At 41.0% G+C, this 26,288-nt stretch overlaps 1 protein-coding gene across 2 annotated transcripts; it reads left to right on the top strand.

The window, feature by feature from the left end:
- The first annotated feature begins 6,025 nt into the window (after positions 1–6,025).
- On the top strand, positions 6,026–24,736 carry nuak1b (NUAK family, SNF1-like kinase, 1b). 2 transcript variants are annotated; one of them, XM_067501371.1, is made up of 7 exons: positions 6,026–6,425; positions 11,933–12,053; positions 15,812–15,963; positions 17,024–17,089; positions 17,165–17,284; positions 18,976–19,108; positions 19,852–24,736. In XM_067501371.1, exons 2-7 carry the CDS (start codon positions 11,981–11,983, stop codon positions 20,937–20,939), a joined length of 1,632 nt encoding a protein of 543 aa, XP_067357472.1. In that variant the 5' UTR covers positions 6,026–6,425; positions 11,933–11,980; the 3' UTR covers positions 20,940–24,736. The 2 variants fall into 2 exon arrangements, with proteins under 2 accessions (XP_067357472.1, XP_067357470.1); XM_067501369.1 differs by having other exon boundaries at positions 6,028–7,302.
- Positions 24,737–26,288: the final 1,552 nt, after the last annotated feature.

The following is a 26,288-nucleotide window of genomic DNA, read 5'->3' as shown; positions in this document are numbered from 1 at the left end:
TATACACACACACATATATATATACACACACATATATGTATATACACACACATATATGTGTATACACATATACATATATGTGTATACATATGTGTGTGTGTGTATATATATATGTATGTATATGTGTATGTGTGTATGTATATATGTATGTATGTATATATATATAAAGTTAGTTGGTGTGAGTGAAGAGGATGCAAAGGATAGAGTTAGATGGAGGCACATGATTCACTGTGGCGACCCCTGAAAGGGAACAGCCGAAAGGAAAAGAAGTATGTGTTCACATTAAAGATACTACCAACATTTTTTTTTTAAGACATTAATTTTGGCAAGGCATTAGTCAGGATTTAAGAAATGCTGATGTTATGAGTTGTTTGGCTTAACACAACCTCAAAAAAAGGCTCCAGCAACAGAAAATCAGAAATTTTACAATTTATTTTCATTTATTTTTCATTTAATTAACATAGTTATCTATATGTTGTGGCATGCATAATCCTGGTGAACACTAAATAACAAAGTGAGATACACTTTGCAGAAGGCTCTGGTGGCTTGAAATGAGTAATTCATCAAGCTGAATATTGTTTCCTACGTGACTTCATTGCATTGCAATGCAAACAAAAGTTGTTCTCATTCTGTGACTTTAGAATTGAGTCACCTGCTAAACAGCATTTAAGTCAGAAGCCAATCTGTCAGAAACAAAACCCACAGGACAAACAAAAAGACATGCAGGGATTTGTTAATAAAGGTAATGGAATTTATTGTGTCTTATAATAAGTACATGTTGAAAATCCCACTAGCACCACACTGTCTCCCGTTTACAGCTACAGCTACAGCTACAGCTTAAAATCAGCAAAGAGCATTGTTCCGCACTTGTCATCAAGTGGTTGGTGGAAATCAATCAATCAATGCAAGAAATATCTAAATTTTCTAGATTTTCTTGAACAGCTTGACAGCTCAGTAATGTAAAATGTAAAAAGTCAATTCAGGTTAGCATGGTGGTGGAGGGGTTAGAGCTGCCGTCTCACAGCTAGAAGGTCCCCAGTTTGAATCCACAAGCCAGCTGCAGCCTTTCTGTATGGAATGTTCTCCCCATACTTACACTGGTTTCTTGACTTTAGCACTGATTTTGTTATATTACTTATTAACCATCATACTGTCTTTTCCTATAATTCTCTTTTATAATATTGACCTATCCCTAACTGGCATTTCACTGCTTTGGGGGTGGTGGGAGAAAAACTCTTTATGTAGAAATGTTGCTTTGGAAACTGAGGTATGTATGACTTGTAATGGATTTGCCAACATAGTAAAACAGTTCTATATGGCAGAACCATTATAGTGATATACAGCTGTTCTCAAAAAGCATTTTTTTTTTTAGGTGGTTTAAAATAACATTCCTTCAGGAGAAAGGACATTAACATCAGAGATGTATATATAAACTGGTTACACAGTTTCAGCAGTGCTGTGGAGAAAGGTTTTATGAGCATGTGTGGCAGTTGTAATTTCATCTCCGTGTTTAGATGAGAGAAGTTGGTTCAGTTGAGAATGTTTTCGTGTTTCTTGTCTCTGCCATGACTGCAACAATTTGCTACAGGTGGTGCTGAAATGATCGCCCTTTGACCACAAGAGGGCACTGGTGGCCTTTTTCATACACAAGACAACTTCTAGTCTTGACTGCAGAGTGCAAATGAGGCCAAAAGAAGAATCAGATCAGATACTCAGAGTCTGTGTTGCTATAACTGGACGCCCTACTTAGCCTGTTTAATGACAACAAATGCCAAGAATGCTCAAAAAGTTTGCCAGCTACTGTGGAGGCAGTAGGAAAAAACAAGTTATCTGCTTAATCCAGCATTTGTACAGTCATGTAAAACCTAAAAAAGTCATGTAATTTGAAACATTTTAGGCCTAGAAAAGTTTTGGAAAATTAGAAAACCTTCAAAAGAACCACTGGTCAGGCACGACTGGATCAGAACTAAAATCTAGCAGAATCCACAGGTTCTGCCCGGCCACTATATATTCTTGCCTGGAGTGATATCTAAGAGGTCAAAGGCCACATAGCATAGCGTCTGCCATAGTCAGCAAACAAAATGTGGATTGTGTAGAAACAATGTTGAGAGTCAGCGCTGTGGGTGATTATAATTTTTCAAATATGTTTTAGAAAAAAAGTGTTCAACTAACTGTTTCAGCACACAATATTCAGCTAATGATTGCTTTATTTTACTGCATGTTCTTTTTTCCTTTTATCATCTGGAAACTTTAAATGTTTAAAAGACGTCCCAGTGGAACAGTTTGTCACCAAACAAACCATAAGACTTTATGCATAGTATATTGCTGACAGCAGATCAGACTGTGCTGGGTTTTCAGCTGTGTTTTTGGTTCAGTTGTTCTTTAACAATCAGATGGCAGGCTTTGTTTTTCTCCATCATTTCATAACATTGCTTCAGTATCAAAATATATAATTATATAATATTATAGAACTGGCTTAAAAACCTAATTGTCATTACTGAAAAAAAATTAATGCTAGCCATGATCCACAGGTATCTGGGGTCATGCTGAACTTTGGCCACTACAACATCAAAACAACAAGGTAAATTAAATGTTGCACAGCCTGAGACCACATCAAAAATCAGTCAAATTTTAATGTAAATGTGCTTCTGTGGATTTCCTCCCACAGTCCAAAGTAATACTTCGAGACCGTCCTGTGAAATACGAGAGTACGCCATTTGTTCCAAATGCAAAAAACTGAAGACATACGACTTGGCAGCAGTAGTCTACGTGCCACTATTACATATTATGTATTTAGAGCATTTAATCTTTGTAAGGAAGCAGGTTAGGATGGTGGATGGTATTTTCTTAATGTCACATTTTGTGACAAATCGCTCTTTTCACATTTTGAAATCTCACATATTTGAGTGTTTCAAGCAAAAATCAATTGTGAAACTAGTGCTATATTTTGCTCCATTGTAATGAACTGAACTGAACTGAATACCAAGTCGCTGGGAGCCAAAGCCCAAGGACACTTCAACACATAGCCAGGAGTCAACCCACTTACCCTGTGGTTTGTGAATGACTGCTTTATGTACTGAGGTACAATAATAATCTTAGCTCTGACACTTTTACTTAGTTCTGATGCCATGTTGCAATGATAACTGTAACATTTCTATTGTAAGTATTAGCTAGTATTCTGTATGTTTTTAGTATTTAGTATGCTGGAAACTTGAGGCACAGCCATATTTATAAAAGGTGATCAATGGTCACAGCTTGATTTACTTAAATAAGCCCCTGATGACTGAAATTCACATATTTTAGATTTGGTCTCAATCCTTTGGACCTCAGTATATGTTGTAGATGAGTTGATATTTTTCATTAATAACAATTATATAGTGAGGATATACTTTCACTTACAACAAAAAATTACTTTCCACAAGTTTCCACTGTATGAAAACGTATTTATGGACAACTGTGTTTAATTTATGTTTCATGAGCACTCAAAAATTGCAGATCAAAACGATGTGTTTGCAGTAATGGAAAATGGTTTGAAGTTCTGGAAAAGTCATGGAAATTCCATCCGTCCATCCATTATCTGTGACCGCTTATCCTGTTTAGGGTCAAGGGGGCTGGAGCCTATCCCAGCTGTCATTAGATGAGAGACACCCTGAACAGGTCGCCGGTCCATCTCAGGGCCAACACAGAGAGACATACACAGACAGACAACCATTCACACCTACAGGCAATTTACAGTCACCCATTCACCTAAAATGCATGTATTTGTACTCCGGTAGTAAAACCAAGGTACCTGCTGGAAACCCACGCAGCCACAGGGAGAACATGAACACTCCAAACACTAAGGTAGATTCAATCCAGGGACCTTCTAGCTTTAAGGTGGCAGCACTAACCTTTCCACCACTGTGCTGCCCTCATGGAAATTTACTGGCCAAAACTTGTAAGCCTGATGATATAGGCCTAAATTCCCCCCCTTTAGCATTACACAAGTACTAGTACACAAAGTCTGATGGTTGTTGGGCCACCACAGGTTAGTTCTCTCCAACAGGTGCTTTTAGATTTAGAAAGAGAGGAGATCACTCTGTCCATGTTGCTGTCCAAACAACATGCATTTTAAAATATAATCTATTTAAAACTAATGAAAGAAACTTACATTTACATACCTTGATGCCTGTATAAAATTGTTTTGCCTAAACATGTTAAAACCATCCTTGTCATTTAAAAAGTACTATTCTTTGTGGTTTAAATGCATTGTTTAAACCAAAATGTCAGTATATTCTAGTATATATTTTTAGTATACTGTAAACTAAAAAATGTAAAGAATAGACAGGTCAGTGTAAGCCCAATATTAAGGACCACACAATAAATGTATATTGAGAACAGAAATATAACATGCAGAAACTGATTCATTTTAATGATTCGTCAAATACATTTTGTTTACAGTAGTCTGTGGTTAATAGTGCAGCCCACATGGAAAAAATGGAATTAATTAGATAATCCCTTCTGAGATTTGTCTCCATTCTCTTTCAATGTGGAAACCAGATGCAAATAAGAATTCTTTTGGCAAGATGAATGTATATAAAACACATGGGAAGTGTAGGAACATTGCAACTGCAAACAGAGCCAATAATATTTCCAGGTCTGTTATTAATCATTTTAGGATGAATGTGCAACATTGTACTGTGAGACATCACTAAAATGCTTTCCATGTCGTTTGTCATGTGTATACATTTGAGTGTATATTTTGACATTTTATGTATTTTCTGGTTCACAGTTTTGATATTTTCCTTGGAAACAATACTAACTAGAATAAAGCAGCTGTTGTTAGAGACAGGAAGCAGTTTTTTTATTTACTGTCTGACTTTGGTCTAAATCCAGACCTGAGCTGAAAGAAAAAGACAACAGTGGAATTTATTTATATAATTATTTTTCATAAAAATATAATTCAAAATACTTCAAATACCATATCTTACTGTTTTAAAATAACTTTTTAAAAAAAGAAAGAAAGAAAGAGAAACCAGATCATGCTGGTCTGCACCAAAATACAATCTGCTGTGTTTTGTGTACAATTTTAACAGAATTTTTTTATTTCAAGTTTTTGGAACCACTTTGCAAAATATATTACAAATTTAAAGACAAACTAAAAACATTAATGAATGACAAGTCACTAAAGACAATACTTATTATATAGGTAAATTGTTTAAACCGTTTATAAGAGAACAATAAAGAAGTGCAAAGTTACTGAGAAGTGACAAATAAACAATTGGACCTGATTACTTACTTCCCTATAATTTCTCTTTTTGCATATCCAAATAAAGAGACAGATCAGGAGTATTCAGTGCCTCACTACTTTGTGATTTGTGTTGTTTTGAAATCCAAAGTAGCTGCCACTTGAAACGTTGTGTTCTTCTTGGCATTATGTCCTTTTTGTTGAACTCCTCACCTTATTATTTGCGTCAGTAAGTTGGCTGAAGCTGTGGCTCGGGTGGTAAAGAGGTTGTCCATTGCAGCTCACTGATTCAATACTGTCCTTGGTTAGGACCCCGGTTAGCCGGCCACCTCATAACTCTATGCCAAGGAATAATCCAACTCATACCCCCATAAAAACCACAACAGTTGTAACACTTTCTGGCCCGGGCAAATGACAGATGGTTCCCTGTTTTCTGCCTTTGTTCTGCTAAACAAAGCTGAACAGTAACTGGATTGATATCATTCATCTCATCTCGACAAGAAGGCAAGAAGGTTTACTATCTGGACTGCCAAACTATTCCTTCAGACGTGTACATGCCCCTCTTGGAGTTTTCAAGGAAACACAGTTAGGGCCGCGCGTTTTACTGTGATCAATCAATAAATATGTGCTAGAGGTATGATTGGTAATATCTTTGAGGGAGATTGATAACAATGGACATAAGAAGTGGAGGGAAAGTGTGTGTGTGTGTGTTGGGGGGGGGTTCACCTCCTGTGCACGATTCCCGGCTACGCCCCTGATCGGCGGCAGTCGCATGGAGCATGTGAGAGACGAAAACAGCACAAAGAGAGAAAGGGAAGAGAAAAGACGGGGGAAGGAGGAGGTCTACGTAAACCCCGCCTCCGCTCTCGGATCCACTCGCATTCCTTATTCACAGCCCCTCACGGTGAGGTTTTAGAGAGAGAAAGGAGAGAAACAAGCAGGAGGGCACACGAGGAAGAAGGAGAAGAAGAAGAAGAAGAGGAGCAGCAAAACGACCATGGCAATACCCAAAACGTCTCAGCCTGAGATAGTGTCTGATCACAGCGCACCTCTACAGCGGTCGACCACAACACGGAGCACGCAGTCGCACAACAGACAGGGTTCCGATGAATGAGGAGCTGCACCTGGGCCGTGGACAAAATGAGGGTCATCTTCATCCAAAACGCCGGTTTCGTCGCAGCTTTCTCGCCTCGTAGATGTGAGTCGGTGATGTTAGCAGCGTTTAGGACGACAGATAATGTGAACGAGGCAGCAGAATTAACCACAGCCAGATCATGCCAGTCATCTGAGGAGTGAGGAGACCACACCAGTTATCTAGCCTTTTTTTTTTTCCTTCTCTTTTTATTGGGATAGATTTTGCACGTACATTATAGCCAGTATATCATCAGCTTTAGGCATGTAGCCTGCTGTCGAATCTGAATGCGTGTTTATAACAATATTGGCACTAGAAATGTGTATCCGTTTATATAGGACTATCAGATTATTATAGATCGATAATGTCCTTTTAGAGTTTTTGTGATTAATCCGTTAGTAGATTGATTATATAGCGATAATAACATGAACAGGTAGGAGGAGGCAACTCTGTTCACCTTGATCAGTCAGTTGATCAACCCAGACAATCTGGAAATGTTAGTTTCCATGTTATAATATGACAATTAGGCTGCCCGTTATTCCTTGTAATTTATTTATTTATTATTACTATTATTAGGCCTATAAGTATTATATTAGCATATTAGCTTATTTTAAATACGTAGTTTTAGAGAGTTAACAGGGGGATGGAAACTGCTTATTTATCGCCCCACCGGGGGCCAACCCGTCCCGAGCCCCGCACTGGTCAGACCTCTGCGGGCAAACCGGCGGGGGGTGACCTCTCCCCTCCAGCTCCAGCTCCACCCCTACCTGCCGGCAACTCACCCGAAGAGGCCCCGGCAAGCAGTGATGGACGGAGAAACTCGGGCGTGAAGAAACACCACCACAAGCATAACTTGAAACACCGCTACGAGCTGCTGGAGACGCTGGGAAGAGGCACGTACGGCAAAGTGAAGAAGGCCATCGAGCGGCACTCCGGCAGAGAGGTGAGCCACTCATGAGACGCAGCGACGCGTCTGTCACGGTGCGTTCACGGCCATGCGTTAGTCAGAATCTACAGTGGCCGCTGCAAACAACAGCAGTCCAAAAATAAGCGCTTTGTTGCGCTCAAAGGGCGCGTGCTTGTCCACCCCCCAACTGGGAATTCCCCCAGTACTCAAAAAGGCCCATGAGGCCACGGGGGCTGTGGCTGCACACGCCTTGTCCTGTGCAGGGCCTCACGACCGGATGCTAGAGTGCAAATCCGGCTACTGACTGACTGATGGGACTTTAGTGACCCCAGTGATCATCATGAAAAACAGCTACCCACCCCCAGATACTAACAAGGCCCACATTTCTTTGGTTTAGTATTCGTGACATAAAGTATTTTTTCTTTGTTTTGTTTGTAATGTTCACTGTGTGGGTGTGAGTGCATGGGTCAGTCCACCACTTTCAGTTTCTTTATGATAAAAACAAGTTGCTGTTGACTTTGCCACAGTAAACTCACTATCTGGTATTGTATTCTTGCAGACCTGCGAAACTCTGCCCAGTCTGGCAGGACCTAAGGAACTTTCCATGTGCTGAGAATGGCAGGGGGGAACTTAGTATAGGTCAACAATGTCCTCCAGTTATAGGGTAGTTGTAAACCCTCTATTAAGTCATACTCTCTCTTGGTCTGTCCCACTTGGCACGTTGTCCTTTCTTCAGTTTGTTTTTCTATTCGTCATTGCCATGACAGCAACTTTAATGCAAAGTGCTTTATTTTCACTTGTGCTCAAAAATTGCACAATTTACACATGTGGCAAGGGTCAAAGTGTCTTATTTTGACAAGAGTGAGATGAACATACTGTTTGCCTAGGATGACTGTAGTCGGCTCAATTTGTTGGCTCTAGATAATGCTTCTTTGACCCAAGTTGTGCATTTTTAATGTTTTTAAACCATGCAGTAAAGCGTATCTTTCTTTAAGTCTCGTAGCTGAATACCTCATATAGTACTTTGTAGGTCAGCACTCAGTATGTCCGCAGCATAGCATTTAGGCCTCAAATAGCAGGTCAGTAAAGTACAGGACTTCCTTGCATCACTGTGTTTCATGTGGGAGTTTGTATATCTTAGGGAACTCCTTAGAGAAGGAACACGTCTACACGTGGGATGCCAGCAGAACACGATTGCCGGCCACCTCACAAGCCACGTGTGTCTGACGCTACGTTGCTGTGTTGAGTTTACTTGACCTCTGACACAAACGGAGATACAGCAATGTGATGAGCCTGTGATTCAATCATCCTGACCCTCTGTGCATTTTTCCAATCCATCACACAAGTTGAGGCGAGAGATGGCTCTTGCAGACGTACACTGAGGATGTTCTGTGTGTGACTCTTTGTATACACGTGTGGAATGAACCTCAGGTACTAGAGTAGGATTGATTTAGATGTGGGCACAGTCAGTGTGTCAGCACAAGTGGAACTAAGTGACTGTTTGCTTTAATCTGTAAAGACAAATGTTCCATGTGGTGACTCAGTGGAAACCCAACATTATATGTTTATGTGACATATGCAGAAGCTCATATATTTGTATGGTTCTGTAGAAAAGAGCTAGACTAGATTGTGTGTGTGCCTTCATGTATCATATGCCATCTAGATGGCTGTACTGAAAATGTTGTGGTGACAGCCAGGTCCAAATGGGCAGTGACAGATAAAAGACCATCCATAGCAGGATATGAGATTGAGGGGTAGGTTAATATCCTGTATGGGGGATATGCACAGACAGGAGGGGAGGGCGTTTAGTTCAGAGATATAGGGAAGCCCACCTTAATAACAAGAGAGGGACAACTTCAGTTAAAGGAGTTACAGAGTTATATTGATATGAGCTTGAAGCACCAGATTACATCATTCCCCAACAATGGATTCACTGGGGGAGGTACACAAGAGGGGAAAACACTCACATTCCTAAGCTATATGTGGTGATTTTGATGAAGTATTATGATTCCTGGCTGTGTTGGAAAATATAGTTCTCTGGAAAACTGACAGGCTTCTTCCTCCCTAGCACACACTTTCTCTCTTGCTCTTTCCCCCCCTAACTCTGAGTCAGACACATAGTCAACACAACAGATGATCATGATCTTTAGAAAACACAGGGTTGGGTGAGCTTGTGATGAATACTTAATTAATTTTATTGCCCTGAGAAAGCGCAGGAAGATGTCAGGCTCCAGTGAAGCAAAACATGGGCTTTCACTTCAAACAAGCCCTGATGCAAACTAGGGGGAGGCCCAGATAAGGTTGGACTCATACCTGGTGGGGGCCAGCGTGGGCAGCAGTGCAGTGCCTGTTTACTATGAGTGACAGTAATAGAGATCCACTTAAGGACAAGCGTAGCCGTGTGAGCCAGCCTGGCCAGCTGGCAAGTGGCTGATCTGCGGTCCTGTTTAATGATCCACATCGGGGTCAGGGCAGGGGAACATACACAAGAGATACCTGGCTATGTCTCAAGCCCAGTGTGGAAGATCTGGCTCAGTCAATGAGTTAGCATACAATGTGGTATTAAGGCTGATGTAAAAGATTGACTGCTGCCTTTTTAGGAGAAAAGACAATTTGGTTTTTACATTTTACTTGCCTCTGTGTACATGTATGTCATTTCTCAACTGTTGCCCAAATTAATAAATTCCTGAAATTATGTTACACATGTTAAATGCACAATGACTGATATTCTGCCACGCTATTAAACACTGAAGTCGAAATGATATCCACATATTGGGGATGAGTTATAAAATGTGATTCTGATGAGGTAAAGGAAAACACCACTGTTAAACAACCTTTACCGATTATCAACACAGCATGCGGACCCCCAGGACCCTGGCTTGTTTTTATGGTATCATTTCTTTAAATTCTGTGCAATCAAGGCATGCTCTGGAAGAGAACTGTTCCGGTTTGGGGTTATTTTTATTGATGTACACGGTAATTAGCTTGGCACTCGCTACTGCTTGTGGTTTCTGCTGCATGGAATAAAGCTGGGTTCCTGCGAATACGACTGCTTAGTTGGAGAGGACAAAAGTTTAAACTAACAGAATCCACAGCGAAGAGACTCTATACAGGCCTGATCAAAGCAAACCCAGGATTCAATCCAGAATGTTTAGGCTGCAATTATAGTGACATGTGTTAGACTGTGTATTCTCTATTGGTTTATTTGGAGATGGCCACTAACCTCTCATTTAAGGAGTGCATAGGCTAGAGGTTTCAGTGCATCCCATTGCGGTTGACGTTTAACCCAGGTGGCAATGCCATGACAGTTAAAAATGGTCAAATCAAGTGTAGTTCTTGAGTCTCCCCTAACAGACCCAATGGCAAGGAAAATAGACTTATTCCTTAACTTCCTCAAACTGTACTCATTCTCGTGATTCCACCATGAAACTCCCAGCAGGACAGACTTTTAGCCTATTTTAAAAGTAGGCCATTCATAATCATAAATACTAAAAATAAAAGAGCAGGTAGTGATTTAGTTTCCTCTCAAGGACTTTTTCCCACCGGAGGAAACATGGCTGTGGAGGTTTATTATTAATAAATTATGGGGGAGCGTTCTGACCTCTAGGCCTCGCTGCCTTCCTCCAGAATCATGACCAACATGCTCACTTCTTTTTCATGATACTCATCCTCAGTGGATGGCGTTGTTGGTTGGTTATTTAGTTGGTCCACCACTTTAGTACAAAATGATATATAGATTCTGGTGAAATCCTTTACAAAGATCCATGCTGTCCAGGGAATTGTTCTTATTGACTTCACTGTCCAACAGTTTTATGACTAAAAACACAAGCCACAGTACTTTCTGTTTTGTGTTTATTGGCCAATGCTTGAATGGCATCTCAATAAAGTAAGATAGTGAGTATGGTAAACATTATTCCTGCCTAACATTAGAATTGTTATTATCAGTGCGTTTGCAGGCTGACATTAACACTGAACACAAAGCACTGCTGTGTACTAGTGTGGCGGCAGAAACCATCTGGTTTTCCAACAGCAGCTGCACCCCCAGGTAGACAGTTGCCATGGAAACCCCCATGTTTAACCATGTGAGTCTGCTTTCTGATCTCTCAGTTAGGGAAGCGTTGGGGGCTTAGCCCAAACACTGACTAATACCTGGTTAAATCCAGGCCTATGCTCTAAATGGTTGCAAACAAGCCCCCATTATGGCACCACGTGTCAGATTGTTTTTCTCAGAGACGGTACCTTCATTTTGCTTCGCACGGAAAGGAGGCTGGGTAAATTACAGAGTTGTCACCTGTACTTTATTGCATTATATGCCTGTCATGTCTGCAAGGCTTGTGAAAAAGTCAAAGGTCAATGTACAGAATGTATAGGACACCTGAGAGGGCAAGTAAACACAGGGTTTATTAGAGTGAGATAAGGCAGGCTACAAACTGCTTTATCTCTCCGACATAAGTTAGTTCACCTGTTTAACTGAGAAAGACAGACAGACATACAGACAATGTAATGATTGAGACCTAATCATATTATTACACAACAGTTTTCTATGGTCTTCTCTCATTCAATATTAAATTAACATATTGATTGTAATCAGTTAAAGTGAAAATAAACAAGTAATGCACCCATGTTAAGCTGACCTTTTGAAAAAAGTGTTTTCTTTTGTTTCCAGGTAGCCATCAAGTCTATTCGGAAGGAAAAAATCAAGGACGAGCAGGACATGGTTCACATCCGTCGAGAGATTGAGATCATGTCATCCCTCCGCCACCCACACATCATCTCTATATACGAAGGTGAGAGTCTGGCGCATGTCTGTCAGTTCATGCATGCACATCATCATAAACAAAAGTACACATGTCCAACATTCATCCCTCCCTCATCTTATTCAGTACTTCAGCAGCCAAGCTGCAGGATTGTCATGTTATGACGTGCAGATGTCATAATAAGACCTGGAGTGAAACTGTGGGATGTTATTCATCTTCTCTGGTCTGTCTGGCTGCCTGGGCCAGTAAAAGTCTGGATTTCTGTGTGTGTGTGTGTGTGTATGTGTGTGTATGTGTGTATGTGTGTGTGTGTGTGTGTCTGTGTGCGTTTGTGTGTGTGTGTTGAAATTTTGGGTGCATTTGAGACGGTGTTACTCTAAGGGATTGCCTGTCCCACATCTAAGAGGTCTCATCCCTTGTCTTCTCTGGTCTTGATCTCAGGGCCAGACATCTGCTGATACTTAGAGAAAACTGCAGCTGGGAAACAGACTGTCTGAATGTGTATGTGTTTAGGCACATGTGTGTCTGCATAGGTTTATTTCTCTATTCTCGCATTAGCCTGTGTGCATGTGCGTGTATAGCTAGAGAGATACTGGATTGACCTCACCTAGGCCTGTACCCCATCTGACTCCATTCCAGTGCTATGCAGAGGGAGGAAAGGCCTTAAGCTTTCCCTAGAGCAATTTCAAAATATATCTACTCCAGGAAGCAACTCTCCAAATATCAAAGCCTTCCAGCTGGGCTTATACACACATATTTACTTCCTCGTTTTTTGATATGAGCCCTTTTGAATGACCTTAACCTAAGTGGAAGAAAGCACATTAAAATGAATGGTGAGTGTAAAGATTAAACAATTCCCATTGAATTCTTTTAAGGTAAGCCTTGCAATTAATCTTCTCCTCTAATGAACTCTGGGCCTATGTCCATGCACTCCAAGTCACGCACTGCAGTTTGAGGTGTTTTGATTTGACTCGCGACTGTTTGTGCATATGTTAATCAAAAAACGACGTCAGTGACCTTTTCAGGATAGCTGCCGTGGCACAATGGCAACCGGTTATGTGCCACTGGCAAAACTGGCTCACCCACTGCCCTTTGTTCAGTTGCAAAATCCCTTGGTTGTTATCAGAAATGTGTGTATGTGACAAACATTTGTTGTTTGCCATGGGAACGTGCCAGTAGTCAGACGGAGGGCTTAAGTGCAGCCGGGTTAATGTGTTGTGTTGGAGAATGATTAAAAAAGTTAACTCAGTTTTATAAACTCTTGAGAAGCCTGTCTAGTGTTCCTATGTGTACTGCCTTCCTTTATAAGCAGCGTACTCCACCAACAAACTCAACCAGACTCATTGCTCTCACTCTTTGGTGTTTCTCCTCAAAACCAGCGTTTACTGCTGTGGCCTGGCCTCCACCCAGTCTTACTTTGGAGACATATAGGAGGCCCCCTGATTTGTGTATCCGGCAACACCCTCTTCAACAGCCCCTGCTAACTGCCTTGTGTGAAGCAAAGCTGAACCAGATGTGTGTGTGACGATTGATTTTGACCACTCCCTCACATTCTGCATCCATCAGCATGCTGTGCAGCGCATTTAAAAGCAGATTTTGCTCAAGAGCCTTTATTTAAAACAAATAGTCAACCCTGAAGAATGCTGTAAATGCACTAATTGATACATGCAAATAAACTGTAACTTGTATGAAGAGACAGATGCTTTACAAGAACTAAGCCCACATATCTGATTTCCTGGTTTCCTTTATGCTAAGCTAACTGGCTGCTGGTTGTACATATTTACCAAACAAATTTGTGAGTGGTTTCAGTCTCTTCATCCAGCTCTTGGCGTTATAAAAGAAATGTATTTCCCAGATTGTCAAACTAAGAGCGAAACGGGAAAGACACATAAAGTCAGGAAAGACATAAAACCCCGCTGTGAACCAACAGCCACAATTGCTGTTGTGTTCATTATGGTGCATTCTCTAAGAGTGACTATGCGTAGATAGTAATTTGTCATTTTTTTGTAATTGTAGTTGGAAATAAGAACAATTCAGGAGAGAAAAACTATTACCTCAGCATTAAAACATTTAAACCCCCAAACTTTACTGTTTTAAACATTTTGTTTATTGTTTGTAGTAGTATTCTATCTCCTCTTTCTTTATTACACTTTATAATAAGACTCTGTTTTTGTCCTCTTGCAACAACAGTCCATCATCAGTGCAGGCAATAGGACAATAGGTGCTAATTAGTCAAACGTGTGGCTTTGACTTGTGAACAATGTCCAGTACGTGACAGCAAGGCTATAGTGGTGACCGGAATACCCAACAGGCTAGAACAAACCCAAGTTATGTAAGCCAGGTAATTACTTTAACACCAGGAGTCAAAGGTAAATAGAAGTGCAAGCTGAGAATTGGCTCTCCCAGCATAACCCCACCATGGATCACTGCAAATGCCACCCCAGGTCACCATTCTGTCGTCCAATCAGAAGGCTGGATCGACTATGCCCCCCTGGGCGCTTGGCTTACATCCCGTCTGTTACTTCCAAAACAGCCAGACAGTCACAATCAGGGAGCATTAACATCACTCAGCAACTGTGTGTTTTCGCAGAGGATTATGTCTTTAAAGGAACCCTTGACGAGTGGGGTACTTGTGAGGAAAGTAATGTGACAAACAATAAAGTTGCTCCATCAAGGGTGCAGAAAGCAAATGCCCTCACCCCTGGCGACCCTGCTGTGTGGGAAAATCAACCCTCACAATAAAGGACAACATGGCTGACTGTGTTGTCGTCATCTTCCCAGTATTCCCTTAGCCTTTCTCTCTGCTTTTCCTCTTCCCTAAGCATTTTCATTCCCTGCATGCCAAAGCACAAGGAGAGCGGTGTTGCCAAGTTGAAATTATACACTAGAAGGCTAAATACTGACACAGAATGATATGTTTGATGAGCTGCAGTTGGGTAGTAATGTCTTACAACTGGAATAACGGTAATAATGTTGCTTTCTCCGTTCACCAGATGTGTAACAAGTCACCATTTTAATTAAAGTGATATTCGGGACTGTTCCCTCTTCTTATTTTTAATTTGATTTGGTCATACAAATGTAACGTGTAGTATGTAAAAAATGATTACATGAAAGTTATTTATTGTATAGTGACAACTTTTAGCTATAGTGAACAAGCACAAACAGGATGGACTAACAAAGGATATGGAAATTACATGTGTAGTATTATAGCTGTCACACGGAAGCATTAGACAGCTGAGTTTAAGTGATAATCCTAAAATTAATAGATGCGCTTATCCATGGTGAGTCATTACTAATTACTAAATGAGTAACATCTTACATTTTCCAAGTAATAATGAGCCCAATTCCGGGAGCTTCCAACAAGCTGACACAATAAACTTTCCCATATAGGGATATTGATGTGTGTTGGGAAATGGTGGGACAATACAACGTTGAAGTGTTACAGGTTACGGGCATCTGTTAACATTATAGTGGACATGCTGTCTCCAAAAGCTAAATTTGTTTCTCCCTGCTTACTGCTTTCTTTCTCTTTTGACTGTCCTCTGCTCACTCTGGTCTCTGAGGAGTGGGCTTGATTGAGTTAACAGCAACTCCCTGCAATGTTGTGAAGGAGCCAGATACGTGAGGTGGGGTTTGGTTGATGTAACTCTCGGACAAGTGTATAGATCTAACATGTTTGCTTAGATTTTGGATTCCTGCATCAGCATTTAAAGAGATGGACTTGTTTACTCTACATAAAATTGTCTTTGTAGATATTAATGGACTCTTGTTTTCTTATTATTTCTTAGTGTTTGAGAACAAAGACAAGATCGTGATTGTGATGGAGTACGCCAGCAAGGGTGAGCTGTATGACTACATCAGTGAGCGCCGACGCCTTAGTGAGCGAGAGACTCGACACTTCTTCAGACAAATAGTCTCTGCCGTGCACCACTGCCACAAGGTGAGAAAACCCATTCTGTATTATACATAGAGCAAAGCACGCATATTAACTTTTTGGCTGTCTAACAACTCTCTGCCTCTCTCACACACATCCAGAGTTTGTCTTCCAGGCTTATTTTGACATTAACCATGCACCTCCTCAGTCTACCTTATAGACAGTTAAGCCGCAGGCCCTACACACAATGCTTTTCTTGGCAATCCAGTGACAGAACACAGGCCAGTTTAATTCAGACTTACACCACAACTACGGTGCATCGAACAGACTTTACATTAATTCTGGCCAATACTCACAATGCTTTTACACCAACAATTTAGCTCCAGTCATGCCTATGTCAACCTCTGTTGTACCCCTCACTAACTCCTATCAAACACCCAAGGTCCAGGGGTTTGTTTGGATGGGCTCTGCTCTTGTCAAACGGAGATAGAGATGATGTCATAGTCCTCAGATAGGAGAGTCCCAAAAAGCCACGAATGATGAATCATCACTACCATGCACCACCTCCCACCGGGTGGGGTAGTGTGAGTCACTGACACAACAATCAAGCAACCGCTTGTACAATCAGGATTCGTGTGAACATGAGCTCCCCTCCTAGCAATAGCCAATGGGAGATGCCGTGCAGATTGAAACTTCTGAAAAAGTGTCAGGTGAAGTCACTCCTTCACATCTTATTTGGAGTTTGGCTGTCTGCCTTACCCGTGGTATTTCCTAAGTTGTTTTTTTTTTTAAACCCAAGCATTAAAGGCACATTTGTTTTTTAATCCATAGATGTTGTGAGAACATCATTCATACAGGGTGGTAATTACAGGCTCATGTTTATGTGACACATGTGAGTTGATTGAGAAGAGAAAATCACAGCAGATGTCAGCATAAATACCCCAGAAGGGACCGGACCAATTAAAGAGTACTAGACCAACAGGCTGCCTTGATTTCCCTCGAGAGCCACAAGCTAGCTTTGTCAGAGTAAATCATCACTCAGTACAATAGACTGTTTATTACTCAGATTCAGCTCACATAAATAATGCATCAATTATTATTTTTGTTTTTTCTCATTGTCTCTCAGAATGGTGTGGTGCACCGGGATCTGAAACTGGAAAATGTGCTACTGGATGAAAACTGTAATATTAAGGTAAGTTTGCCAATTGATTCGTGATTAACAACCACACGGTTTGCGTAAAACTCACACATATCACTGTTTCCGCAGATTGCTGACTTCGGACTGTCCAACCTCTTCCATAAGGACAAGCTGCTGCAAACTTTCTGTGGCAGCCCGCTCTACGCTTCACCAGAGATTGTTAATGGGAGACCGTACCGTGGCCCAGAGGTGAGGCACAACGAACAAAACACCGACAGTAATTAAATCCCAGATGCCCTTGTGTGTGAACCTACGTTTTAGGACATGGCTTCTCTAATACATCTATCATCATCCTCAGCATTGTGTTCCTTAATTGTTAAATTTGATTATATACCTTTTTATCTTTATTAGTGATCATCACAATTACATAGGCCATACACAAAAGGGTTGTTTTCTTTTTTGCTTTATTTTCTGGTTCTTTGATGGGATTACTGTTAGCCTCCAGTCAAAGGGGAGTCTCCTTTGCAACTTCACAGTGGGTCTGCCCAGATACTGTCTGCATCTCTCCCCTGTCCTCCCCTTCTTACAGTGTCTGGGTCCTTTGAAGTGAGAAACTGAAGGATAGTTTTCGCTCACTTTCTCTACAGCGTAATGGGATCAGAATGCACTCCACAGCCTCAGAAAGTGCGGTCACGGTCAAAGTCAAATAGTTTTGGTGAACGAGAGTGAAAATGGCTTCCCAAACCCACTTATCTGGCAATTCCAAAGTAATTCTGAAAGGCGTTGTCTCTAAAATGGCATCAGTTCCGTAAAACAAAGCAACAGCAGGGGAAAAAAGCTGCATTTTTAGCTTTTCAAGTCCAACCGTTCAATTTAGCGTAATTCACTATAATTTTCTCGAGAGTGCTAAAAACTACAGCAGTCTGATTGCATTTGAAATTATAGAAGCCCGGTTGGGGTGAGGCCACAAATTACAGCAAACACAGGCACCTAAAATAGAACACAACAATAGTGCGTGCCCTGTCTCGTAATCGGGAATGGACCAGTGGCAACAGGAGAGTGATACATTCTTTATGTGAGTCCAGAGCCATACAGGAAGTACACCAACTTCTTCAGTGGTCTTATCTGATTTCCTCTTCCTAAATTATGTCTGAAAGCTTCAGCTAAGTCCATCTGAAGCACATTCCTTAGGACGTCTCATTGAGCAGATTCACACATACACACACATTGAGACAGGTCATCTGCTCATCACTGAATGGCAGCACGTCTCCGCGGAGTCTTCAGGAGCCAGGATATCACGACTCTGTCATCTCTGGTGGACTCATTACTTCTTTCTACTCCCACCACTTCCCTCGTGGCTCTGCACCTCCCCATGCCTCATACACAAAGTCTTATGTAACTGCTTGCTTAGAAAGCCACATTGCATTAAGTTGGTGGTCAGAAAGTGCTTGCTTCTGCTTGACAGAGCAGGACAGTATGATGTGTGTGTGTGTGTGTGTGTGTGTGTGTGTGTGGGGGGGGTTATCTATAACAGAGTTATCTCTGTGGAAATAAGGCATTTTCCACCAAAGTACAGTGACGTTTGTCTGCATTTCTGGGATGGATGTGCTAGAGAAGTACTGTAGTGTCAAAGCTTTTTAACAGAGATGTATTTGTTTGATGTTATTTTGAAAAAGTGATTAGGGTACGTATTAATGCCAAAGTAAACTCAAGAACATAACTCAGTTTTGCTGATGTTGAACAGAGCATTGCTCATTTCACAACATTCATTTTAATGCCATGAATCACTAATCAAAACAGGACTGAAAAGATTGAATTTCCATTGCATAATAACAGATCTAACACACCTCAACATTTTTTTTCTAGCTGTGTACAGTATGTGATGTGTTCTTTGTATGACTCCAAGAGCTATTTTACAACAAGATTTTTGTTTTTATCAGGTGGACAGCTGGGCTCTTGGGGTGCTGCTGTATACTCTGGTCTACGGGACCATGCCATTTGATGGGGGAGACCACAAGAACCTCATTCGCCAGATAAGCAATGGCGAGTACAAAGAGCCCACTCAGTCCTCAGGTACAGCAGGAACCTTTTTCTTGGTTTGTGATTGTTCCAAAATTTGTCATTCTAGAAAATCACACTAAATTTCAGTGCCCTTTATAAACCAATATAATACATTATACATTTTAAATGTACTTAAGCTGGATTGCAGATAGTGTGGGTGAGGAATAACTTTTGTCAGAAACTTAAACCACTAGCTATTGACATTCTGTCTATAAATTGTACACAACTCCTTTTATGTAAATTTAATAGAAAACATAGAAGTATTTAAAATGTTAAATCATTACCTTGTGAAACAAATGTGACACAAATAATAGGAACTACAGAATCTATTACTCATGATACTTAATGCCCTTTTTTCCAGACAGTATGAAGTAGACTGTATTGTAGAAACTTTAATGTAAGAATGACATAATGAAAAGTTCTATTAAGAACAGAACAATTGCAAAATATTTTGTTTTCCAACTTCCAGAGTCACCCAGAGGGGGTGAATTTAGACACTTTTAAGCACTGTGTTATTTTACTGAAGATGCATTAATGTGGTTTGCACTGAACAATGGGAAAATTATTGCATGAAATTAACATCAACCAGGGCCAATTCAAGCATGTTTGAATTTACAGATTCTTGCTCTGTGCTTGAGTGTCACTTCACTTCTCCACTAATTGCTCTATAATATTTACCTGTAAATTCTGTAGCATTTCTGTCTCCAGTGGTGTAGCATTAGGTGGTTATAAGATTGTTGTTCTGTTTCTTCTAGATGCTCGTGGACTGATTCGCTGGATGCTGATGGTGAACCCTGAGCGTAGGGCCACAGTGGAGGACATAGCCAATCACTGGTGGGTAAACTGGGGGTGCAAGAATAGTGTCTGTGACTGCGAGGCCCAACACGACCACGGCGGCTCACCCATGCTGGCTCGCTTCATCGACTGGCAGAATCGCACTGAGCCACGTGGTTCTGGAGCCAAAAGTGCCACCATGCCGCAGATGCTGCGCCAGAGGCCCAAAAAGTCCAAGAAGGAAAATGTAGAGGCTGGACAGCCCCACTGCTCAGCAGAGGATAAGCCAGGTCTGAAGAGACCCAAGGGTATCCTGAAGACCAGGGTCACTGGGGAGCAGCATTCTGCTAGTCTGGATGAAGTGGAGTTGGGCCAGGTTGCACTGCCTCAACAAGCTGAAGGTGGAGAGGAGGCATCAAGTCCAGATCGTGAGGAAGAGGAGCCAACTCTGGGAGGAGGCTCACCAGCTAAGATGGTGCCCTCACTCCCTAAGAAAGGCATCTTGAAGAACAACCAGCAGCGGGAATCAGGGTACTACTCCTCCCCAGAGCGCAGTGAGTCCTCCGAGCTTTTAGGGGGTGCCAGCATGTCTCTGCTAGCCACCTCCCCACCCAAGAGAGTAATGGGAAGGAAGGGAATCTTGAAGCGAAATGGCAAGTACTCCACCTACAGTGGGCCTCCATCAGCAGCAGCTGGAGCTCTTGGCGAGCCTCCTCCCTCAACTGATTCTGGTCTGTCTCGCAGTCAGAGTCGGCCCTCCAGCATAGTTGGGGAGGACAGCTCTGTTCTGTCTCTGTCGCCCAACTCCCTCAGCAGGGCTGAGTGGCATCCTTCCACCCCTCACCTCCATCCAAATATCAGGGCCTGTGTCTCAGCTGAAAACCTGCTGCAGCTCGCCAACTTCAAGGGCTTCCAAGCAGCCCCACCACTCCAAGGGCCCAAGTTCAGCCGTGGCCCCAAAACAAAAGGCTCCCCAGGTGACAATGGCAGCTTCTCCTTGCTGGGGGATCTGGAGGACATGACTCAGGTGTACCAGCAAGCCCTGGACATCAGCAGTAACCTCACCTAACAGATGGGTGTCAGAGAGAAGAAGTAGAGGGCGTTCAAACATTACTGTGTGAGTGTGTTTGTGTGTGTAGGTGTGTGTCTGTGTGTGTGTGTGCACAGATATATTTGGGTGGCATTAACGACCAGTGTGTTACTGGGATACACCTTTAGGAAAGCTAGGGCTTTCAAAAGGGGCTGAAATCATGATGGAAATTATATGTCTGAATGCGCGCGCACATACACACAAACACACACACACACAGATGTACACATTTAGGTGGACTTCTCTGGCCAGAGTAAAATAAGTTAACATTTTGTGAATGGAAGAGAGAAAGAGCTGGCATGAGAGAATCCCACCCAGTCTGTTTTCCTGGCCTGCCCATAGACTTTGCTGTGTTCAACGTGTTTACATATTCAGCAAGAAGGCAAGTTAGAATCACAAACGCACTGACCATAATCTGGTTGGTTCTCCTCGTACACCACCCATTTTGCGTCTGAGTTTACAAAAGCACCTTAAAACTCACACAGAGCACATGCTTTTGTGATCTTTGCTTCCTTTAAAAAATAGAAACAAACCAGGGTCTTGTTCCAAAAAAATAATTAACATTGCTGATTATTTATTAATATTTTTGTTGCTTTTAGATTAAAGTGCAAAACTGGTGGGCACTGGCTATTACTGGAAGAGTCCAAAGCTCCTTGTCACCAACTCTTTGTGTGGAACTGACATATATAATTACATTACTCAGCAATGAGAAACGTATATATACTCAGCATATATAACTATGTCTGCACATGTAAAACATGCAGGCAATTATACCTTCATAAAAGCGTATGTCCTATATATGTGTATGATACTAGGGAATATGTAGGAAGTGCCTTTTTTGATTCCTAATAAAAATTATGTATGTCATTTCCTTAAAGTGGAGGGAAAAGCCAGGCCATCCTGTCACCAGTTGTGCTTTTTATTTGATGATGTTGTGAATGTGGAGAGACCCAGGGCCTTCAGTTCACAGCTGACTAGCTCTACTTGTTCAGAGTTCAAAGGCCAATCTGAGAGAGTTGAGATCAAACGGTCTTGTCTCCTCCCCCAGACTTTCCAGAAGTAGGATCTCACACAGATATGCCTGCATCCACAGGAAGCCTAGAAAAAAAACCTCCTCTGTGTTCTTTGTCAGTCTTTAAGCCCATCGTTTGGATAGTCAGCAGTTTAGGTGGCTTGGTTGAACACAGATTTGCTGGCAGCACTAAAGGTCTGGAGGGACTCACCTCGCGGGACACTGTGTAAAAGGAGATGGTGCAGACGCCATCTCACGATCCTGGAATGTGCCTGGCCCTCTTAACCTTGATTGTTTCACATTTTTTTAGGCTACCTGATAATAGAGGCAGTTATAGTGAGAGATTGTGTTTTTTATTGTTTAAACCAAAGACATGTCAGGTGATTTTACATTGGTGGGCTAGTTAATATTTTACCCAGCGCTCTGCGAAAGAGCTAAGTAAGGTGGTTTGTTTTAGTCTGCTGATGACACAGCAAATTCCTCCGACAATGCCTGGAGACGTGTTGGTGCTAGAGATCTCTATCAGCCCCAGCCCGACTCAGAACAGGTGGGATCTACGGCCTGTGCTCAGCCTTCCAGCTGTGTATAATAGTTCAATATGTCAACCAAGCACAATTAGCCAGCTATTGTTTTCATTTGTGAGTTTGAGAGAGGCAGCGTGTAGAGATTTATAGCTAGAGGGAGAAGAAAAGAGCGTGAAAGAATGACGCATGGGAACGGCGCTAAGATTAGAGAGGACTTTCCTGTAATACACAGGAAAGGTCACGCAGTTTGAATAATTTTTTTCTGAGGGATTTGTGATGTAGACTAGTAAAAGTGAAGAAAGTGAGTAGGAAGAGTGGATGGAAAGTTTTTGTTTCATACCAAGATGTTGCGAAGCTTTGATTTATTCATTAAATAAACCCCTAAGATTTTTCTTAGACTTTGGAAACCCCCCCCGTCGATCAATGAAATCATCCCCAGCTTGGCTTTACCTCATTTATATATTTTTTTTTTTTTTGAGGTTTTTTTTATATGGGATGCTGAAGGCTGTCGTGTACAGCTGGTTCGTTGTGGCCTTAGAAAGGGTGTTACACTGTTCAACAGCAGCACAGAATAGGTGAGAGGCGACTGACATCGTTCTAAATATTAAATGATGTGGATGGAAATGAGACAAAAGAGATCCCATGTTGAATGTTTTCAGTGGTCTGCTTGTGTGAAGGAAAGGTCCTGGGTATCAAATCAAGTGAGAGACCCATTGCGTATTATATTGCATTTTTTTTGCCTTTTGTATTGCATTTAATTGTCAACTGGATTTACAGTGAAAAAATTATACTATGTTAGTATTTTGTTTTGTTATGCTTCTGTTTTTGATTTTCCAAAATATAAGAAACTTTATATTGCTTTATGTTATGGCAGAAAAATACTTCCTTCCTCGAAGTTATCTCCAAAAACAGACTTATCTGATCTGAAATTGGTGTAATCTCATTTTTCTCCTAGTTTGTTACTCCTGTGGGGGGTCAGAGAATCTGACCTTGTAAACATGGTATCTTCACCACTATCAAAGCAAGGGAGATTCCGACTGTTCCAAACGCTGGAGAACCAGGAGAAAATAGAAATAAAGCAATGGAAAGAATCTGATGATGAAACTTTTAACTTTGCCAAACTGGAAATAACTGGTGCATATCTGTTAAGCCTGTTTCAGACATGAACTCCGGACATTGTTAGAAGAATTCAGCAGCGGACCTTTTAGCCCTGTAACTCACAGCGGGACATCGCCCGAGTGAGACGCGTTCGCAGGTGTGAAAATTCCGCTCGATTTCCGTGCGCGATCAGCGCGCACAGGAGTCACAGAGTGATTTAAAATGTTTAAATTTAGGACACAGTGTTTTGTTTACAGCACATCGGAGCCCTGCAATTATTTAAAAATAAAAAGGCTCAATCACGCGACTACAACAGCAGTTGAGTAATACAAACATCATTAACACGCTATTAATCTTCCAAATGATTCGGCAGCTCTCGCGCATAATACGGACATTGCATTAGAGCGCTCGCCGCAAATAATCCGGATAATGTCGAAATCTTCGTTACATACGCCCACTCCCTAAAAAAGTCGGGATAAAGTCAGAATTCCACTGCATGTCTGAAAGGGGCTTTAAGTTAGAAGAAAATCTAATCATAGGAAAACTTGACTGGATATTGTTATGACAAGAACTTAGTATTATTATGTTATTTAAGTATTATTTTTGTTATGGCTCATTACTATGGTTGGTTATTGCCACAGTTTTGTTTTGGTTTTGTTTTTTTGTTATTTGTTTGTTTGTTTATTTTGTTTTGTTTTGGGCCTGTTGGTGATCCTGGACTGCCAAGGTGGATTAAGTTGAGTGCCTTTGGTATCTTTTCTGAACTTGTTTGTTTGTTTGTTTGTTTCGTTTTGATAATGACAATTATTATCAATGTGTTTTTATACTTGTATTTATTGGTGATCAAGCCATTTGATTTGTTGTGAAAGTACTCCATGTTCATGTTTTGGCCTGCTTTGGACTGTGTGTTGTGTATGGGATGCACTGCACACACAAAAATATCATGCACATTCATTTGAGATAGAGTGGGATCATCTCATTGCGAAGGCAGTAGTCAAGGGTTTGTTGTTAAGAATAACAAAATCAATATAAGTTCCTCTGATTCTGTAAAATGTCTTAATTCATCCATTCAGGTGTATTTCTTCTCAACACAATGCCTCTGTTGTACTGTATCAACTCAAATAAATGGATCTTGAAAGTTACACATTGTTATTATTTTTTGTGTTTTTATTTTCATTTATATTTTGCTAAGTAAAACAGTGAGATGATGAGAAACTGTAATTAGGATATTCATAATTAAATAGAGTCTTTAGGGAGTATTATTCTTGTTGGAAACAATCATCTATGACAATGTACCAAGATCGCAGTCTCTCACAGACAGGTTACTTAATACTTTCCAGTTCAAGCCTGACACCCAAAGGTTGTTTTAGAGTAGGAAGGTGCCTATGTTATGAAGCTGATCCAGTGGTGAAATTTGACAAACTGACAGAACCAGTAATAGGCTCTACTTGTACAGTAGGGACTCTGGTAAAAAAAAAAAAGAAACACTTTTATTAGATGTCCTAATTTCTTTCCTGTGCGACCCAAAAACCTACATGCATACATTCATAAAGGAGGTCAACTGTGGTGATCCAGATTGCAAAGATGTCCCGTTTTCCTCCTTATCTGTAATGTACTTTGAGAATAGGGCGAAGTTTCCTCTCAGCACTGGCTGCTGTAAAGTTAACTTTGTGAATGTTAAAGCGACACCCAACATCTATTTTATAAGCAATAAATGTTATTCCCAGTGGACTTGAAAGGTGACTGTAAACCTAGTATTGTCCCTCCAAAAGCACAGTGGTTCTGGTCCACTTCAATTCATGTAATTTCCAATGCATTCTAATAGTTTTTACAGAGGAAAGAAGAATCAAAAAATCTTTGCCAGTTGCTCGTTATGATCCAAACATGTCATTTGTTTTTTTCTGAAACGTGGTCAAATTTCCCTCTTTAATTTTGTTCCTTATAAAAACCTAAAAGTCTGTCAAGCTCATTAAGGTTTTTTTTATTAAATCAAATATGTTGTTTTTTGAATGAGAATATAGAAATTACACAAACTACTGAGCTAGATTCAAGAAATCAATCGCAGGTGCTACAATGTGTGAAAACTAATGCACAATCCTAATTAGGGGTCTGAGACAGCCAAATGTTTGTGGACAGATATTGGAATGAGATGGGGCACGTGCATTTGGGCAAACTTTGGCACAAATAAAATGATTTACGAGCCAGAACAGAGTAAATCTTTTATCCTTTTGAACCAGCACAGCAGGACTTTGAGTTGATTCAGATTAACACATTTACAGTGACAGAAACTAAACCAGCATGCATCAGGGACGAGGGTTATTATTCATTATCCATCATGGTCCGACCTAACTTTAACTGTAGCATGACAAATTACTTGCACTACCTCATTTTTCTCTACAAACCCATATAAAACCTGCATTTTTAGTGCTTGTTTTCAAATAGGTCAAACATCAACTTTGTGTCCGGGACACCTTAATACTTTTTACATCATGCAAACTGCTCACTATTGGAAGATATTGAACTGACCACAGTCACTCCCTGAAAGCAAAATACTAGGAACTGTGCAGTGCCAACTTTTAAGTCAAAAAAGTGTGTTTTTATGCTCAAAAAATATTCGCTGGGATCCACTTGAATGTAAATGGTAAATGGTCTGCACTTATATAGCGCTTTTCTACCTATTGGCACTCAAAGCGC

Source organism: Channa argus, chromosome 4 (genome assembly GCF_033026475.1).
Source record: "Channa argus isolate prfri chromosome 4, Channa argus male v1.0, whole genome shotgun sequence".
NCBI classification, from domain to species: domain Eukaryota; kingdom Metazoa; phylum Chordata; class Actinopteri; order Anabantiformes; family Channidae; genus Channa; species Channa argus.
The sequence above is the reverse complement of the archived record's forward strand: the minus strand, read 5'-3'. Positions and strand labels throughout refer to the sequence as shown.